At 39.4% G+C, this 16,394-nt stretch overlaps 1 protein-coding gene across 1 annotated transcript in view; it reads right to left on the bottom strand.

The window, feature by feature from the left end:
- Window positions 1–4,007: 4,007 nt before the first annotated feature.
- PSIP1 (PC4 and SFRS1 interacting protein 1) overlaps window positions 4,008–16,394 on the bottom strand; it is a 32,802-nt gene continuing 20,415 nt past the window's right edge. The window contains exons 12-17 of the mRNA XM_030968236.1: window positions 15,661–15,716; window positions 14,421–14,491; window positions 10,634–10,735; window positions 9,752–9,971; window positions 6,813–6,924; window positions 4,008–4,775 (exon numbers count right to left, since the gene is read on the bottom strand). Of these exons, the coding sequence (XP_030824096.1) occupies window positions 4,712–4,775; window positions 6,813–6,924; window positions 9,752–9,971; window positions 10,634–10,735; window positions 14,421–14,491; window positions 15,661–15,716 (625 nt within the window). The 3' untranslated portion in view covers window positions 4,008–4,711. The remainder of the gene's footprint in view (window positions 4,776–6,812; window positions 6,925–9,751; window positions 9,972–10,633; window positions 10,736–14,420; window positions 14,492–15,660; window positions 15,717–16,394) is intronic.

The raw sequence follows: 16,394 nt of genomic DNA, 5'->3' as shown, positions 1-16,394 counted from the left end.
GAATGACAAATGGAACAAAAAGGTTACACTAAGTCATAGGTTCTAAAGATCCCAGAAGCTGTCACAGGACAACTCGGTCTGGTCTGGATTTGATAAGTCTTTCTGAATGAATCCTCTGAGTGAAATCCAGCATTGCATACAATACCCATTTGTAGCTAAATTCTATGACACCAGCTGAATATTTGTTTTAGCAACTTATTAAATGTTGTGTTTTGATGTTGAAAATGTCCAAGCAGGTTTGTTACTTCATGACAAAAAATGAGAAAAAAATCTTTTTAATAATCTCTTGTCTGTGTGTTGCTAGTTGAATCTCAAAAACATTAACCTGAATCTGTGGTTGGCTTTTGGATTTGATTTTTTTTTATTAAACACTCAGTGATTAGACAGAGGATCCTTTACAAGTTATTTCAAACTTCCCAAATGTCTTGCAGATTCTCTCCCTAATGAAAGTTTATGCCTTGCTGACAAGGTGATACAGAACACAGTATCCTGTATTGAGGAAGAGGAGAGGTCCCTCTGATTTTATGGAAATACGAAGTTCCAAAGCAAAACATAATTCATATAAACAGTGCTATAGCATTTGCCAGTGCTATCCAGGCGCTTGTAACTTTTTCACAAAAGTCCTCTATGTACTTGAACGATGAACAAATCTGCAGGGCTTGACCATCAGATAAGCAGCATTCTCATTTAGCTTACAAATAGAGGTTAGTCACTATATGCTGGATTTTGCAGATTTCCACATTCCAGCTAGTCATAAGATGTACTTTATTCAAACCGCAAGGAACTCAAACAGTATATTTTAAGCTGTAGCAAACTCCATTCTTGAAGGAGGGATGCTATTGAAGTTAACTCTGCTTTAAATTTTGTGCATAGCTGTGTTTTCTTTCTTAAGAAACAATCAACCTTATTCCTTGTGAGACTTTAAGCGACTGCCCAGTTAGTCTCAGCTCTTATGTTTGTATCTTTCAAGAGACAGTTTAGGGCCATTCAGGCATCTTTGAAGATGAGATGACCCATTCTATAGTTATGTCAGACTTTGTAAATTTAGGTTATTTCTGGTTTGTAAATGGGCAGTAAATTTAGGCAGCAAAAGCCCAAGCAGCTGTATGGACAGAGTGATTGCATCACACAATCAGGACCTTCATCTCTGCATCCAATCTCAATGAACTCTGAAGCCGTGCTGAAGATGCTCCTTTATCTCTGAAGATGCTCCATTATCTCTGAAACAGTTGTGACAGATGAGTTAGCTTATCAATACTTGTGTGAAAACTAGGTGCCTTTGGCAATTCAGCATCCTTGTCAAATACACAGTACCTTTTCTTTTTCATATAAGGTTTGATAAAAAGAGATGGTAAAAAATGAGAAATGTTTTATATGAGGATTTCCAGTAACATCTTTACAGAAATGCTTTCAAGGGTAAAAGTGGAAGTTGTTTGAGTTTCTTGAGGTTTGAATAAAGTACATCCTATGACAGCTGGAATGTGGAAATCCACAAAATCCAGCATATAGTGACTAACCTCTATTTGTAAGCTAAATGGGAATGCTGCTTATCTGATGGTCAAGCTGTACAGCCATGTCAGTCATTCCCCTTAACATCAGTCTGTTGTGAAGTGCTAGAGATTGCCAGAAGTCACAGTCTGTGCAGGCCAATCATTGTGGCCATCTGCCAAAGACAGCTTCATACTGCAGCTGCCATGGTGATTGAACTTGCAGGTTTAGCTTCAGGTATTATCTTCAAGATCTGAAACAGGAGCGAACAATCTCAAAATGTCAGAAGCCAACCTGGCAAAGCAAGAAGCCAGGTTAGGCAAGTAGGGATATTCTTTTTGAGTCTAGGCAGACCAAGAAGGTGTGTGCTTGGTGAAGCAAGGACAGGGGATATGCATGCGAGGAATATGGAGATGGTGCTTCCTGCTGTAGGAAGAACATTCATGTGGTCAAAGTTCAACTGGGGTTGAAGCTTCCAGAACTGTGGGCAGAAAAGAGGATTTTAAAATTTATCAATAGCAAAAGGCAGTGCAGAAAAAACATTGGCCCTCACCTACAGGATGAGTATGATCACCTCACCATCTAAGTCAGAGATATTAGTGCTTTCTTTGCCTCTCTTCAACATGGATTATGGGGCATGGGGGTCCCAGTGTCCTGACCTGGAGGACCATGACTGTGAGAATGATCAGTTCCTAGTGGACCCTGAACTTGTGCAGGATCTGGTGGATCCCTTTTAAGTGTTTGGGGCTTGATGGGATTCATCCCAGAGTACTCAAAAGAGCTGTCTGATGTTGCTGCAAGGTCTCTCAATGATTTTTGAATGATTTTGGGAATTTGGAGGGGTCCCAGTCAACTGAAGTCTGGCTAACATTGTTCCAGTTTTCAAGAACAGCAAGAAGGATGACCGTGAAAACTACAGACCTGTCAGTCTCATTTCAGTGACTGGTAAAATTTTGGAGCAGATTATTCTGTGAGTTCCTGAAAACACCTGAAGTACAATGCAGGTTTCAGTCAGAACCAGCACAGCTTATGACAGGAAAGTCCTGCTTATGAAACCCTATTTCCTTTTATGACAAGGTAATACACCTAGATAAACAAGGGGAGCCAGAATATGTAATCTTTTAGGATTTCAGTAAAGCTTTCAATAATTTCACAGTATCGTCCTGAAAAAACACATCCTGTGCACAGCACAATAAATGCCTCATGAAATGGGTGAGCAACTGGCTCATGGGCTGGGTACAGGAGATTTCAGTGAATGGGGTGACAGCAGACTGGTGACCTGTCACTGTTGGGTCTCCAAAGGGCTCCACCCTTGGCTCTGTGCTCCTCATCCTCTTTATTGACAACCTGGATGCAGGACTTGAAGGGACACTGAGTAAGTTTGCCAATGGTATTAAACTGGGAGAAGCTGTTGACTCACTCAAGGGTGGGGAGGCCCTGCAGAGAGACCTTCATAAAGTGGGGAAGGCTGGGCAATCACTGAACATACGAAGTTCAACAAGGGAAAGTGCTGTATTCTGAGATGCACCAAGGATGGGGCAACCCTGGATGTATGGACAGACTGGGAAATGAGATGCTAGAAAGCAGGGCCATGGAAAAGGACCTGGGGGTCCTGGTTGATGGCAAGTTGAACATGGGTCAGCAGTGCAGCCAGGAGGGCCAGCCCTGCCCTGGGGAGGCATCAGGCAGCCAGACAATGGAGGGGATTGTCCTGCTCTGCTCTGACCTGGGACAGTTTCACCTCGAGTGCTGGGAACCGGTTTGGGTGCCACAATATAAGACATGAAACTGTTAGAGAGTGCTTAAAGTAGGGCAGTGAGGATGGTGAAGAGCCTTGAGGAGTGGCTGAGGTCACTTGGTCTGTTCAGCGTAGAGGAGACTGAAGCAAGATGTCATCACAGTCTACAACTTATTCATGAGGGGAAGAAGAGGGAGGCCGGCACAGATCTCTTCTTTGTGATCAGTGACAGGACCCAAGGGAATGGCCTGAAGCTGTCTCGGGGAGGTTTAGGTTCGATATTCAGAAAAGTTTCTTCCCCCAGAGGGTGGTTGGCCATTAGAACAGCTCCCCAGGGCAGTGGTCACAGCAGCAGCCTGACAGAGTTCAAGAAGTGTTTGGGCAATACTGTCAGGCACATGGTGTGACTCTTGGAGTGTGCTGTGCAGGGACAAGAGTTGGGGCTTTGATGATCCTTCTGGGTCCCTTCAACTCAGCATGCTCTATGTGTATTCTCAGGATTTTCAAACTCTAATTTCTAACCTGGCTGTCCCTCTGTCAAATACTACAAACAAGTTGTTACAGTATTGGGCAAAGTCTGTGTTTCAAGAAACACGCTTTAGAGAGGTTTGTACCTGTTCTATTCCCTTTCATGCCTCCAGGAGTTAAAACATTTTACCAGTGTTTCTGTTAAAATTCTAGTTAGAGGTCCCCAAGTTAATGCCAAAGCAGTAAAATCAAAATAGTACTAAAACCAGACTCATGTTTTTCCAATGAATAGTTCTTTCTATACAAGGATGTCTTAATGAGTTTGAAATTCTTTAATTCCATAAATTGTTCAAGACAGTGTTTTCCAACCATTCTGCATCAACAGGTTCTGTTGTGAGAACACCACACTTTTCAGTATACTTACTATAACAAAAGCAAACCATAAAAGGTCACATTGCAGTAAATTGGCACAAGGCATTTTGCAAGAACAGAACTAAACTTATTAAAAAAAAAAAAGGAAGTATACTCATACATTAACATTGTAACAGCTATAAAAATGCCGCTTTCAACTCCTACAAAACACAGTTAAAAGACATCCCCAACAAGAGTTGAAAAACTGCACAGAGGTAAGTATCATAGGAAGAGAGGTTTTATACAAATGAAGCAACTGGAGAGTTAGAAGTATTTACACTTTTTCTTGCTATTAACTAGACAAACACAGTAGTAAGTTAAAAATATACTACAACTCTAAGTCCTGTAACATGTAAGCATTTTCTAAGTGGGACTTTCATCTTTTGAAATGTGTTACCTGTTAATACTGGATAGAACTATTGGCAAAAGTGTTTAAATACTTCAAAACCAAGATTAAAGGGACTTTTATTCCACAAAATTTAACTTCAAAATACTATGCTTATAAAATTATTTAGAATTTCAGCAGTCTATAGATTTCAAATGCAAAACTTAACAATCCTCTTTAATCTGTAATTAAAAAAACCAAACAACAAAACTTCAGTGATGTCATTTGTTTTCAAAGGCAGAATCATCTGCTGGTTTTTCAAGCTCTCTCTCTTCACCACATGTCCTAGAAACAAAATAAAGCAATGTTATTGATCACATACAAAGGCAGCAAGCAGGGCTTATTCCAGGTGATTGCACAGTCTAGAGCAAGGATGCTGATGAACACTCAGCAGTACATGAAGTCTGGAGAACTGAGGCTGTTAGCTATGCCAGCTGTTATGTTACCCCAACAATGCCCTCAAATCTGAAGCTAAGCTGGCAGTGAGTGGCATCACTATGATGTATGTGATGGGCTGTGAAGGGCAGTCATCAGAGCTCTATTTGTGTCTGTACTGTGTGTCAGTTTAGGTGGAAAAGTGCTCTGGCTTAACATGCCTTACCTCCTGCCACTGAAATCCACTGTATCCTCAAAGACTGAGGTAACCTCGTGGGGCAGTATGAATTTTTACAAAAAACACCCTGAAAAATGTTCTAAAGTGCCAATCAGATCAGAAAGTTTAAGTTACAGAACTTTTTTCAAAATTTCTGAAATACATCTTCAGAAAGGTACAGAGATGTCTTCCCTCTAGCAGAGGGAGAAATGTTCAGAACTAAATACAGTGCTGTGATGTAAGAGGTTTACCAGCTCTTTGCTTAGAGTGAGCCACACAGGTGTTATGGACATTATTTATTTTGTTTATTTGTTTCTCACATAAGAAACCAAATATTGCAAATAAAAATGTAGAAAAAATACTGAATGAAAGGAAGTTTGTATGCTGGAGAGTATGGAGCTTGAATTCAAACATGTGGATGCATTTCTCAAGATGCACTGTATTTTCAAGTAGTTTATTTAAAAATCTGGTTTGTTGCTGTTAGCTACCAGTAAATTCACAGACCCTGTGTCCAAGGAGCCGTACAGTATTTTTTTGGAAAGTGGGTTTCTTCATCAAAGTCAAAGATCATTGGAGTGTGGGTTCAAATCCACAGCAAACACCACACACACACTTAATAGAAATATTTATTTAATTTGTTTAAGCAGGAGGGTGGAATATAACCTGTGTGAGAACCTACACTTGTAACTCCACTGTGTTCCTGTAGCATGCTGCTTGTTCAGACCAAGTTATTCAGCATAACTGGTTGAAAACTCTCAAATGCACTTCAGTACTTCTGAGGCTGCCTCACAGTAAATACCAGATAAATTTTCATCTTAAGTGGGTTTTTTTTGTGCTGTTTTGTTGTGTTTAAGTTTACCTTACTGTAAATAACAGTCAATATTTTAACTTGGCAGATAGCCAAAAGAATGCCAGGCAGCTGCAATTTCTCCTGATGTGCATGAAGATAGTGATGAAAGGAGTATGTATTGCTCCAATATATACTGCTGAACAAAAAGAATCTCTGAGTGCAAGGTGCAGAGTGCCTGGAGAAAGCGAAGTGTACTTCAAATCTGTTACTAAATTCTATTAAGCGTTTCTCTTTCTGCAAGAGATTAATTGCTTGTTGTTTATGTTTACAAAACATATTTTTTGCTGCAACCAAGGTTTAAATACTTAATGCCAGACAAATTGAAGCATTCTTATGGCTTCATGTTTAAAATGGTAAGTGCATCCACCTCTATAAGCCAGTCAGACTTCTGGAGTTTCACAGGTTTAAGTCCTAGCCTGCAGTTTACCTGATTTGACTGATTTTTATAGCCAAACTGTAGAAAATGATTTAAAGTGGCTGTCTATTGATGACAATACATGAATTCACAAAAATTAATAAATATCATTAGTTTCTGTAAGATTTGGTTCAGACTTCCTTTGCTTCCAACTTAATAGCCTAAAACACAGGAAAAAGCTTTTGGTTTGCCCAGGTCCACCACATGCTAATTCTCTCCAATAGCAAGGCATCCTGTAATGTTTTTTAAGTCTCCACCACAGCAGTAAGTGAAGTAACATTTAAAATATTGATTCAAAAGTCAAACAGAAGATTTGCACACTGTTACTCTCTAAAGTTGAGAGTAAACTCTGTGAAGAAAACAGTACCTTAACATGGTTAAGTAACTTCAATCTACTGCTGTTCTATTTTACATGACTAAGCTAGAGCAGAACAGATCATCAGCTCAAGAATGTTATTAACTCACTTTTTCTTACTGACAACTTCATGCCTATCTTTCCTTTCTTCAGCACTTTCTCCATTGTGTTGTGACTGGTTGGTGTCCTGGGCTTCAGACCCTCCATTCAGAATCTTTGAACCTTTAAAATGGAAGAGCAGAAAATAGGTACTTGCAAGGAATAAAACTGTATTATAATAGCCCTCGATAATTTCTTTACCGTAATCAAATAAAACGTTATAAATATTTCCCCCCTCGCCTCGATATCCAAGCAGCTGAAACAATACAAAAGACACTAACTGATACAGCTTCAGTTTCTGAACATCCCATACAATGTGCCTCATCCCATGGGAATTGAACAGTTTGTATTTTTAATGCAATTTCAAGTTCTTCCTGTGCTTGCTAGGCTACAGATCAAAGGCTTAATGCTTGTTTGTATTCTGAGCAGTGAGAGAATATACTTCAGTAGTAAATTCTTTTTACCAGTCTAACCAGATCAGTTAATTTTGGGATTCTTGTTACTTTAACTGCTGAAGTTAATCCATTACATCTCATTTACTCTTGACTCCAACAAATTACGTATAATCAAAATACAAGTTATATAAATACAAGTGTTTAATGATACATGGATTTTTAAGCAGAAAAGCAGCACTAGGCTGGAAGTAGTATTTAGTGAAGTCAATGCAGAAAAATTTAACATCTTTTAGAATTTCTGTGATGACTACATGTTTTGCTGTGGTATTACAAGCCAGTGAGTTTTAAGTGAGTTGAGGAATGTCACTCTCTGAAGTGATGGTCCATTTTACTTGAAGTTGCAGATTTATAAAAGAACTCCTCTATTAAACTACAGAGCTACAGTGAGAAAAAAAGACAAGATGTTATTCATCTGAATTTTTACAGTTTATCTGTTTACACTTGCTCAGAATCACTTCTGAACTCAAAGGCTACAGGAGGAATTTGATAAAACAGTAAATGCTATTTTCCCATGTTACAAAGCAGATCTGATGCTGTGCATTAAGTACCACCAATTACAGCATCACTCTGTATTGACTATCATTGTGAAGATAGTCAGGGCTCAGCAGTTCAGTTTTTAAAAGGGGAAAAGAATGCATATAAGGATCAGATTTCCTTTTTACAGCAAATAAAGAAAAAACTACTTCCATAAAATATCCCTCTACTCTGACAGAACTTCTTCCCATTCTCCTTGTGACTGGGCAACAACATGGTATTTCACTGTGTGTTGTCTGCTGAAGTTGTGTTAACCTTATCTGGAGTGGCTTCACTAGCCAGACTATGCCCAGGAAGCCTCTCAATGTTGTTTCTTTGTTGAAGTATTAGTTGTGCTATCACTGATTTGGGGAAAGATCTGTATGGAACCTCTACTTCATTACACATCCTCTCACCAGAAAATGGTTGGACTTTAATCATCCTTGCTTTCTTAGCAATTACAAGTATAATGATACTCCTACTATAATTGTGTTAAACCCTTGGCACCTCAGTTACAGTAATTTGTTTAGTCTTGATCCATGTGGTGTTAACTTTTAAATTATTTTCTGAAAAAAGCCCCAGTTCTGCTCCCAAAATTCCATTTCGAAGTAAATGTAGTTTCTGTGAGCTGCTTGTGGAGATCAAGGATCTAAATAACTTGAACAGATTAGTAGAACTCCTACATTGCAACATAGCTTTCCAGTGTGTCTGTCTCATTTTGTTCTTCTATTTAAAAATGTACATATTTTAATTTGACTTAAAGTTGATTGATTTGACTTAAAGTTATTACTGAGCTTGCTTACTACGGAAAACTTTTGATATTCTGCTGTACAAGTGATCATGATTGATGTGGAACTGTACTGTTAAGAGCATAAATGCATTCTCCTGCCATAAATTATTATTTCTTTATTGTCAGGCTGTAGAACTACTGAAGTTGCATCTGGGAAGTAACACAGAAGTGGTTAAAAGCTGCTGCTACACATGGTAGAGCATGCATGATATCCAAAGAGGCTAGGGAAGGAAACTAAGCAGTTTCAAGTTCTCATTCAGTGGCAGAAGCTTAGGCACCAAAAAACTACTGGGGGAATAGAACATTGTGTTGGTTTTGGCTGGGGTAGAGTTAATTTTCTTCAAGGTGGTGAATATGGGGCTGTGTTCTGGATTTGTGCTGAACGCCAAGTTGATAATACAGAGATGTTTTTTTACTTCTGAGCAGGGCTTACACACAGCCAAGGCCTTTTTATGTTCCCACACTGGGGAAGAAACTGAGGGTACATGGGAGGTGACACAGCCTAGACAGATGACCCAAACTGACATTCCAGACCATATGGCATCACACTCAGTATGTGAAGTAGGGGGGAAGGAAGGGGGAATATATTTGAGTGATGACATTTGTTTTCCTATTATGTGTGAGGGCCCTGCTCTCCTGGGGATGGCTGAACACTTGCCTGCTCATGGGAAGCACTGAATTAATTCCTTGGTTTGCTTTCATGTGGACAGCTTTTGCTTTCCCCATTAAACTGCTTATCTCCACCTGTAAGTTTTCTTTCTTTTACAATTCTGATTCTCTCCCTGATCCCACTGGTGGATGAGTGAGTGAGTGGCTGTGAGGAGCTTGGCTGCTGGCTTGGGTTAAAGTGCAACAATGGCAGTATGCCATTCTAACTCACATTTAATGTTTTGGGGTGGTTTTTTTTTAATTCTGTAACATTATCAAGTTAGATAATTTACAGAAGTAAAATTTGCAAGACCTAATTTCTGCAAAAGCCATTTCCTTTAGCCAACTGAGATAAAATGGCCATGGTAAATGTTACATTGAATTTGAAAGTTACTTGTAGCAGTACTGTCCTTGACAACTTCAGATATGAAAAGGTTTTCATAGACTGGTGAAATTCCTGCATCAAGGATATTTTGAAGCTGGCTCAGAAATAATGGAGACTAAGTCGTTTATGTGACAAGAAAGTAAAGCCACAGTGACTTACTTGTTTGGTCTTTCTCCTTTTCAGTTTTTTTATTTGCTCCTTTCTTCCCCTGTTCTTTGGTTTTATTAGCTTCTTCATGCTGCTTTTGCTCAGCAAGTGATTTATTTAGTACTTGGGAAAGAACAGAATCTCCTTCCCCAACCAGAAACATGGTCTTGAACTTGTTATATAGCATTGTAGATTTCTCCATGATAACTTGGCTCATTTTAAATTTCCGTATCTGAAATCAAAGTAATAAAACAGGCTCCACTTAGGTCTTTAAATATCTGTGTAATTTCATTACATGCTAGCTTAAATTCATTTAACCTACAATGACATCATAGACTTTTGCACTTGAAGTGTCACAGAACTGCCAGGTTGAGAGGGACCTCAAAACATCTTCTGGTCCTACCCTTCACAGGAAAGGGACCACATTATCAAGGACCCTTGATCCCACCACAATTTGAAAACCTCTAGAGATGGAACTCCACCAAATCCCTGAGGAGGCTGTTACAGTAAAACAACTGTTCTTACTGTAAAAAAAAAAAAAAAAAGTTTTTTAGCATCAAAATAAAACCTTTCCCAGTGCAACTTGTACCCATTGCCCTACATCTGGTGAAGACAAAAGCCTCAAGCCTCTCTTTGCAGCAGCCTTTAAACTGCTGGAATAATGTGATGACTTTTCTAGGAAGGAAGGAACTAAACCCTTTAATCTTTGGTTAAAGGGCAGGTTCTCCAGCCGTTTGATCTTCTTGATGGCCCTCCTCTGGGCCTTTTCCTGTCTGTCTACATCATTCTTGATCTGTAGGGATCCAGACTGGACAGAGTGCTCCAATAGTAAATAAAGCTGGTATCAATTTAAGAAAACATATACTCTACATTAACTAACACTGAAAATCTTACCTTCTTGAGAGTTAAGATCATCTCTGTATGTTTCTGAGCTTGTTGCATTGTGACTTGAAGGGATGCAAGCTCATCAAGAGCCTCAATACACCTGTTCACATCCTGTATATAAACAAAAAATTAGTCTGAAGACTGACATATTAATCTTTAATTACCCATACTGATCTAACTTCTGTACTCAATGACATCCTCCCATAATTAATTCTTCCTGAATTTGACTATGTACTTAATTTTAGAATAATTTATATAGTCAAACTTGCCAACAAAAATTTAACACCAGCTATCTCTTAGCTACTCCCATAAAAGGCAGATTATATTTAATTAAGTTGTAACATTTAGCAAGAATTTTAAGCTTTCAACAAAAAGCAAGCTTTATGCTGCTTTCATGATTCTAGAACTTCTATGCTCAAAGCTGTTCACCATAGTCAGGCTTTACCATGCACAATTTTTCACAAGTGATTAACCACTGAGAAGGCAAGAAAGCACTGTCGTTAATACAAAGAACTGTCCTTATACACTCCCTGCTACCCAGTATGCTTTGCCCTCTTTAAGTAAGTTTTCACAGATACACCACCATCCAGTCTGAGAGGCTTAGCCATGCCCTGCAGTGGTTCCTCCACTGGAGCAGGCTGGGACTGATTAAGTCTAGCACAAGGCAGTCCCCCCACCACCTCAGTACCAGAACCTTCCTTCCAACACCCAGTACAACTCTGTGTTTCCCTAGCTGGAACAGCTTGCTGCTCCTCACGCCATACTTCTTCACTCACACTTATTTTCTTATCTCTGTATTTTCTCCAGACTGAACACTCCCAGCTCTCTTGGCCTCCTCTTTTTCAACACATGCTCCAAGCCACTAATCCATCTTTGTGGCCCTTTACTGGGCACCCTATAGTAGGTCCATGTCTCTGTTTTTCTAAGGAGCTTAAAATACAGTCCAGTGTCTCATCAGTGCCAGGTAGAGCACAACCACCACACTCCTTCCATGTTCTGGCAACTCTTTCTAATGCAGCCCAGAAAGCTGTTGGCCACTTTAGCTGCAGAACTGTATTGGTGGCTCATGCTAAGCTTAGTGTCCACCAATACCCTCAGGTCATTTTCTGACAAGCTGCTATTCAGCCACTCAGTCTCCAGCCCATGCTGGAGGCACAGGGTTATCCCTCCACAGGTGCACTACTGGAACTGAAGCTGATGAAGTTCCTGTTGCCCCATTTCTCCAGCCTGTTCAAGTCTCTCTGGATGGTAACACTCCCATCAAACCTTTGATTTCAGTTTTGTATCATCTGCAAACTTGCTATAGGTGTGGTTTGTATCATCATCCCAGTCTTTAATGACATATTTTAATAGTAGTGACTACTAGTGACTGGCCTGTAGCTGGACTCTGCCACCAATTAGTTTTTTTGTGCCCTGCTGTTCAGCCAGTTTTCAGTCCACCTTTTCATCCACCTTTTTAGTTCAGACCTCTTAAGTTTATCTTTGAAGCTGTCCTGAGAGACAGTGTCAAAAACCTTTTTTAATCTTAACAGAAACAATATCCATTCTTTCATCCACCAAGCTGGTCATCTCACAAAAGGACATCATTTTAGTCAAGCATAATTTCATCTTCATTATGCTGACAAGTCTCAGAGCTCTTACTGTACTTTATATCACTGGAAACAATTTCTAGGAGGATTGGTCCCATCACATTTCAAGGGATTGGTGTGAGAATTATTGGCCTGTAGTAACCTAGATCCTCCTTCTGCAAGATGAGTGAGACATTTGCTGTCTTCCTGTCCTCAGGAACCAGCCCCTCATCACCACAACTTTTCAAAAACAAAATGGAGTGGATGGACAATGACATCACCAGCTCCTCTGGCACTCTTATGCTTATTCTGTATTGGGCCTCTGTCTAAATGTTCTCTAATTTGATCTTTGTCCTCTGAGCATCAAGGTTTTCTTGTTTTAATCTTCCCATGGTCTCAGGGACCTAGGATTCCTGAACAGAATTGTACAAGCAAACTGAAGTCAAGAAGACACTGGTTACCTTAGCCTTTTCACTACTTGTTACCTCCTATTTCACTAGGGCGCCTATCTCCGTATCCCATTCAGCAGCAGGCCCACATTTTCCTAGACTTTAAGATGAATCAACCTTGAGAAGGAGGTAATCCCTAAAAGTGAGCCAGGTCTCCTTCTCCTGTCTTCCTTCTAGCATGGTCTCTCAAGAGATTCTTCCAAGCAGACCCCTGCAGAGGTCAAAGTCTGCTCTCCTGAATCCAGGGTTGTGATCCTTTTCATCCTGCTCCCTTCTCCCTGAACTTCTCTACCACAGTCACTGCAGCCAAGGTTGCCCCCACCTTCATACGCCTGACCAGATCTTTGCTTTCTGGAGTATCAGGTCTTGCCTTATCAACTCCTTCATCACCTGTGTTAGGCAATTATCAAACTCCAGAAGCTTCTTGCATTGCTGTGTTATCTGCATGTCCTTTCAGCAAATACTAGGATGTTTTAAGCATTCAGTTAGAATCAAAGGTGTCTCCCCACTGTCTTAAGATGACTTAACTCTCTACTTCTCCTTGATCAGGTGATCCACAGAAGATATTCTCAGGATGTCACTAATTTTGGTTTGCCCATTAATCCTGACCCATAAGCTCCCAGTTGGCTTATCAGCTGTCCCAGTGCAAAGCTCCACACATTACAGCTGGTCTCTCATATAAAGTTATCCTTTGTCTTGTCTTCCCAGCTTCCCATCTTTCCTAAAGAGCCTGTAAACATATAAGGCAAGGCTCACCTCACTTCTACCTGAATCTCTGATACCAATGAAACCACAGCCCTGCAACTGCAGAGAGATGTCCAGTTTCCCACACCTGCTCCTCACACTATATGTATTAGTGTACAGACATCCCTAAGAGAAACACAGTTGTGCTGACATTCCAGAAAGGTTATGAGTTTTCCTCATTATGCTGGGCTGCCAGCAATACCTCATTCAATGTGCTCATGCTTGTGGTCATGCCACTTCAGTCCTGTTCTGCAAAGAAATTTTGTTGATTACAAAGTCAGTTTACATCATGCTGCTGACATCTGATTGCCATCCTACTCCACCATTTTCTCCTCTGCTACCATTCCTAGTTTGATGCTCTTTAACTAGGCTAGCCAGCCCATTGGCAGCACTATTTTTGGGTAGATCCTCCTAGCACACCTCCTAGCACACCTATCCACTCCTTTGTGAGACCTTTCCTCAGTAAAGGGACCACTACCTGGGTCCCTATGTCTTTACTATTACCCTCAAAATCACACAGTCATGCTTGATAATTTCCAAGTGTCCTCTGACTTGGAAGTATCATTAGTGCTCAACCTGAAAATCTGCAGCAGTAAACAGTCATAAGGCCAAGAAAGCCTCAAATATCTGCCAGTAACATACCAAACACAAACCCCTGACAAGCAGCAGATTTCCCTTGACAGTGAGTGTAGTCAGTGGACTGGAGCCCTAATCACCTCATCCTGCTACTGCATTCAATGTCCTGGTGTTTCCACATGGCTCAGCAAGCTGACCTGGCACCAGATGTTCTATTTGACGTAATTCTATCTGAATGCTTCTGGTAAATAACTTATTATGTAGCATTTTCAAACAAAACAGATTTCATTTGCTGACACTTATCTTTCACTGACCACAGTAACCACATTTAAGCACTAGTTATCTTTCATATGGAAAAAATGCCTTTCATTTTCAGAGTATTAACTAAAAACAAGAACACATGCCAAATATTTCCTACTGGAATTTGAAACATGAATCAGTTTAAAAAAATATACTTACAAGATTATCAATTTTCAGGGAATTCTTTATTTCAGCATGTATCCTTTGAAGCCTTGAGTCCACTGAAGTTTCTGAAGATTAAAAATAATACTTATGAACATTTGTTAATCACATCGGGTTTGCTTTTGCAGAAATAATTCCACAAGAATGAACCTCATACAGAATGCAGAAGAAAACAGGCAGACATCCTACATGCAGGTGCACACATAAATACAATCAGAAAAAAAGTACACAGCTTTTTAAAACTGAACATGATGGGCAACCCATGCAATTTTTTCCTTAGGAGTTACAACTGAAAAGAATTTTCTATTCCAAAACACAGCTGTCACCCTCTAATTGTAGGCCGGCTTAACAAGAAGTTTTAATAAATTTTAAGAGTTATAAAGCTGGAAGACCCTCCATGACAGGACACCTGGATATTGATGGTTTGTTTTCAGTAAACTGGTCACAATTCAAGTTACAGTCCAAATCCATCAAAATAAAATGTTCCCAGTACACATACTTCAGAAGTGTGAAAGATGAATGGACATGGCATCCCCTAATTCACTTGCTGAATGCCTGCTTGGATTTGGTACATATTCTGAACAATAGTGCAAGCAAACAGTTTTCTTTAAGTCAAATCCATCTTGGATGGGTTTGGATTGCTTTTATTTGCCCTCTTGCTGCAACACTGGGTTGAGTGGAGTCCATGCCACTGGATCTGTACTATACTACAAATTACAGATTACAGACAGTGGTTTGGATTGGCCTCAAAGATAGGAGTACTGAAAAAGGAATTCCTTATCCCTATGAAGGTCAGCAGGCAAGACCATAGTAATCTGTATCTGTGCCTCCTACTTAGTGGGAGGTAGTATCTAAATAGTTTTGAGAGGTCCCTCAAAGTATTGTGTTATGAGAAGATACAAAGGAAGAAATTATGGGAATGACTGAAGTGATTTATATCAAAGAATAAAAGTTTTTTTCTCATGATCACAAGCAGAAGAGACTGGGGTTTAAAAGATCAAATGACAGTGAAGTCAGAAAAGCAAAGACCTGTTCTACTACACTGCACTGCAGAAAGAACACGGAAGAATAAAAATGGCATTGTTTCACAGACATGAAAGAAGAATCATGGATCAAACACCTCAGACTGAGACCACACATGCCACCCTCAGCAGTACATTATCTTATGGAAGAATGGAAGAAATTCCATTCAAAATATAAAATGACCAAAAATACTGGTTAGATTCTTTGAACTAACCTCTCTTCTTCTCAATCTTCTTAACTTCTGCTTTCTTGCCTTCTTCTTTATTCTGCCTATCAAAAATGTTGAAATGTTTTTTACAATGTTGTAAAGCCTGCCTTTTTCCCCCCAGTTTTTGGATGAGATGCAATATTGAGGTATTATCTTTACTAAAACATTAGCATGCAAAAATCACAAAGAACCAAACCCTGGTTTTGAAGGATGAACAATTTAACAAAAATTAATCAACTAAGATACTGCTGGTAAGTCCTCCGTACTCATTTTTCTAGAAGCTGGAAATTAAAGGATTTTAAAAAACAAGTAATCTCCAAACTGTATTTTGGTTTTTTTGTTGCATAGTAACATAACATATTAATGGGTAAAATGGCATTATATAGAACTAACTTATGGAGAAAGAAAATATTTTAATTATCATGACAAAAGAAGTAGGATTATTCACCATTACCACAGGGAACTTATGAAGAGATAATTAACCATAATCAGTTCCTATATGACTAGTTTGTCAAATAATGAATTGTAATAGTATATACATCTTACAATTGGTCATAAATGTATCGGTAATAATTTAAAAGTTCTTGAAGGAAGTAGTAATACAGAAAAAAAAAATATTACAAGTGCAGTGAAACCTTCTTGATCTTCCCCCAGTTGTATCACTGAAAACAAAGCCGAGACTCAAGAAAAACAACCAAAAAAGTCTCCATTTCAGTTATAGGATGAAGACAGGCAGAAAT

Source organism: Camarhynchus parvulus, chromosome Z (assembly GCF_901933205.1).
Source record: "Camarhynchus parvulus chromosome Z, STF_HiC, whole genome shotgun sequence".
In the NCBI taxonomy this organism is placed as follows: Eukaryota; Metazoa; Chordata; class Aves; order Passeriformes; family Thraupidae; genus Camarhynchus; species Camarhynchus parvulus.
The sequence above is the reverse complement of the archived record's forward strand: the minus strand, read 5'-3'. Positions and strand labels throughout refer to the sequence as shown.